Consider the following 3,048-nt stretch of genomic DNA (forward strand, 5'->3'; position numbering starts at 1 on the left):
GGGGCGCCTGGGCAGGGCTGAGCCAGGACCCGTGGGGGGAAGGGGCGCCTGGGCAGGGCTGAGCCAGGACCCGTGGGGCGAAGGGGCACCTGGGCAGGGCTGAGCCAGGACCCGTGGGGGGAAGGGGCACTGACAGGCCACAGCCGAGGAGCGGGGATGGCCAGGACGTTGCAAGTGCGTTTCCCCAGGGGTTCAGCTGGTTCCCCTGTTCTCAGCCTGCCCCCTTCTACATAACAATAGCAATGATGCATGATATTAATACTAATAGACAGTTTGCTCTTTATGTACTAGGCACTGTTCTAGTAACCTTGCATATATTAACTTATCTACTCTTCCCAACAACCCTATCAAGTAGGTACCCTTATTGAAAGTGAAAGTGAAAGTGAAGTCACTCAGTCGTGTCCAACTCTTTGGGACCCCATGGACTGTAGCCTACCAGGCTCCTCTGTCCATGGGATTTTCCAGGCAGTAGTACTGGAGTGGATTGCCATTTCCTTCTCCAGGGGATCTTCCCAACCCAGGGATTGAACCCAGGTCTCCCGCATTGTAGACAGACACTTTACCGTCTGAGCCACCGGGGAAGTCAGGTACCTTTATTAGCCTATTGTATAGATGAGAAAGGGGACTTCCTGGGCTCAGTGGTAAAGAACCCACCTGCCAATGTAGGAGATGTGGGTTCAGTCCCTGGGTCAGGAAGATCTCCTGGAGAAGGAAATGGAGACCCACTCCAGTATTCTTGCCTGGGAAATCCCGTGGACAGAGGAACCTGGTGGACTACAGCCCATGGGTCGCAAAAGAATCAGACACGATGTAGAGATTAAACAACAACAGAAATGGAAAAAATTGAGGCCCAGAGAGGTTAAGTGACTTTTGAGAGGTCACACAGCTCATAGGTAGTGTGAGCCCAAGCCTGACATGAAGACAGACTTTTTCTCCTCTCCCCTGGGCAGGAAAGTTGGTCATCTGAAAGTTTCTTGGGTGAGGGCAAGGCTCCTGCCCTGTTTCTATGTCTTCCCGATGTGGCTGTAGGCCTAGAATCCGGAAATGACTTTTTATGACTCTACATCAGGACCCTGCCCACCCACAGGCCGTCACCTCCCAGAGCCCTCGGACGTGTCCGCTCCCCACCTGCTCTGAGTGTCAGCTGCAGGCCAGGCACTGCATAATTACGCAGACGAGCTGGTGTGCTCCTTTTGAGCAGTCTGCAGCCTGCCCAGGGGCAGCGCTCACACTCAGCTTCCCTCCAGGACCATCCTGGGTCCTGGTCACGGGCACCAAGGCTCCCTGGGCCCACACCAGCCTGCAGTTCCTGCCCCTCTCCTTGGCATGTGGCTGCCATCTGGCCCTGACCAGCTTCCTTTGAGTCCCCTCCGAGTCCTGTACAGGGGACCTCGCTACAGGTAGGGGTTCTGGGCCGGGGCTACAGCTGCCAGCCAAGAAAATGTCTGCTTAATAGCCTCCATATGTTTTCCAGAGAAACAAGCTAGCTTTTGAGAATACCAGAGGGAGCAGGGAAGCCCCCCGTGTAACAGAAATGCGCTTTTACATGCTGAACACCCCTCAGTTTACAAACATCTAGACGCCTAACTCCTCCCTGTAAACAAGCTGCAAAAATGGCCCACTTAACAGATGTGGAAACTGAGGTTCTGTGAGGTCACACTGTGAGTAAGCAGCATCAGAGGTCTGACAAGTCACCTCCTCTCTCTGGACCTCAGTCTTCCATAAATAGGCAGGCACTGTGCCAGGCCCAGGGGTGCAGAATGAATCAGAACACTGCCTACTGACCTCATAGAGCTAAAGACTTGCTTACCCCAAGCCTGAAATGCCATGACCCCATCCAGGTTAAACTCTATGTTTAAATTTACTTTAAACTGGAGGGCAGTTGCTTTGCAATGTTGTGTTGGTTTCTCCTATGCAACAGCATGAACCAGCTATGTATGTCCACAGACCCACTCCCTCTTGAGCGTCCCTCCCACGGCCTGCCGCCCGCTCCTCTAGCTGATCACAGAGCACCAAGCTGAGCTCCCTGTGCTGAGCAGAAGCTTCCCACTAGCTGACTGTTGTGCACAATGCAGTGTATATATGTTAGCATTACTCTCAGTTCACCCTACCCTGCTGCGTTCACAAGTCCATTCTCTGTATCTGCATCTCTATTCCTGCCCTGCAAATAGGTGCATTTTTCTAGATTCCATATATATGTGTTATGTGATACTTGTTTTTCTCTTTCTGACTTACTTCACTCTGTATAACAGGCTCTGGGTTCATTCACCTCACTTCAGCTGACTCAGACTCATTCCTTTTCATGGCTGAACTCTTGAGTCTTTTTTTTTTTTTTTTGCTGCACCACATGGCTTGCAGGATCTTAATTCCCCAACCAGACATTGACCCTGGCCCCCCATAGGGAAAACGCCAAATCCTAACCCTTGGACCACCAGAGAATGCCCTAAACTCCCCTTGAGTCTTGAGGCACAGGAGCAGGTGTGGGGATGACAAGTGGCCTGGGAAGAAGCAGTGTGTGCCGGGAAGCAGGGGATGGAGCTTGGGTCTCCCTTGAGCTGGGCCTCCATTTCTCCAGCTGGATCACGTCTGTGCACCATTTGTGAGCTTCAGGTGGTGGCGGCTCAGAGAGTGCTGGCGGGGGGTGGGGTGTTGGGAGGTGGTGGGCGAAGTGGGTCTAGACCTAGGGCTCTGGGCACGAGATGCCCTCCCACAGCCCTGCTCCCAGCTCAAGGCCTCGGCCTGTGCCCTTCAGTTCGCAGGACACGTGTGTTACCTGCGGCAGGCGAGAGGCAGGAAGGGGCCTGGGCGCTTTGGGAAGCAAACTCTGATTACAGGTTGATGTGCTCTCTCTCTGCGCCCTTCCTGTGTCTCTGTCACCTTCCTCTTGTCTGCCTGTCCTCTCTCCACATCTGTCTCACTCCCCCTACTTGGGTGTTTCTTTCTGTCCACCCTCCTCCTCCCCACCCTTGGGCTCGCTTCCTCCTTCCTCTCTGCAGAGACCCCTGGAGAAACCTGATGGCCTGGATGTGTCCGACCAGAGCAAGGAGC

General features: G+C 53.7%; 1 protein-coding gene across 1 annotated transcript in view; it reads left to right on the forward strand.

Moving 5' to 3' along the window:
* ZCCHC24 (zinc finger, CCHC domain containing 24) overlaps positions 1-3,048 on the forward strand; it is a 73,188-nt gene that overhangs the window by 65,966 nt on the left and 4,174 nt on the right. The window contains exon 5 of the mRNA XM_010834196.1: positions 2,997-3,048. This exon is cut by the window's right edge and continues 1 nt beyond it. Within this exon, the coding sequence (XP_010832498.1) occupies positions 2,997-3,048 (52 nt within the window). The remainder of the gene's footprint in view (positions 1-2,996) is intronic.

This window comes from Bison bison, unplaced genomic scaffold (genome assembly GCF_000754665.1).
Source record: "Bison bison bison isolate TAMUID 2011002044 unplaced genomic scaffold, Bison_UMD1.0 scf7180017864029, whole genome shotgun sequence".
In the NCBI taxonomy this organism is placed as follows: Eukaryota; Metazoa; Chordata; class Mammalia; order Artiodactyla; family Bovidae; genus Bison; species Bison bison.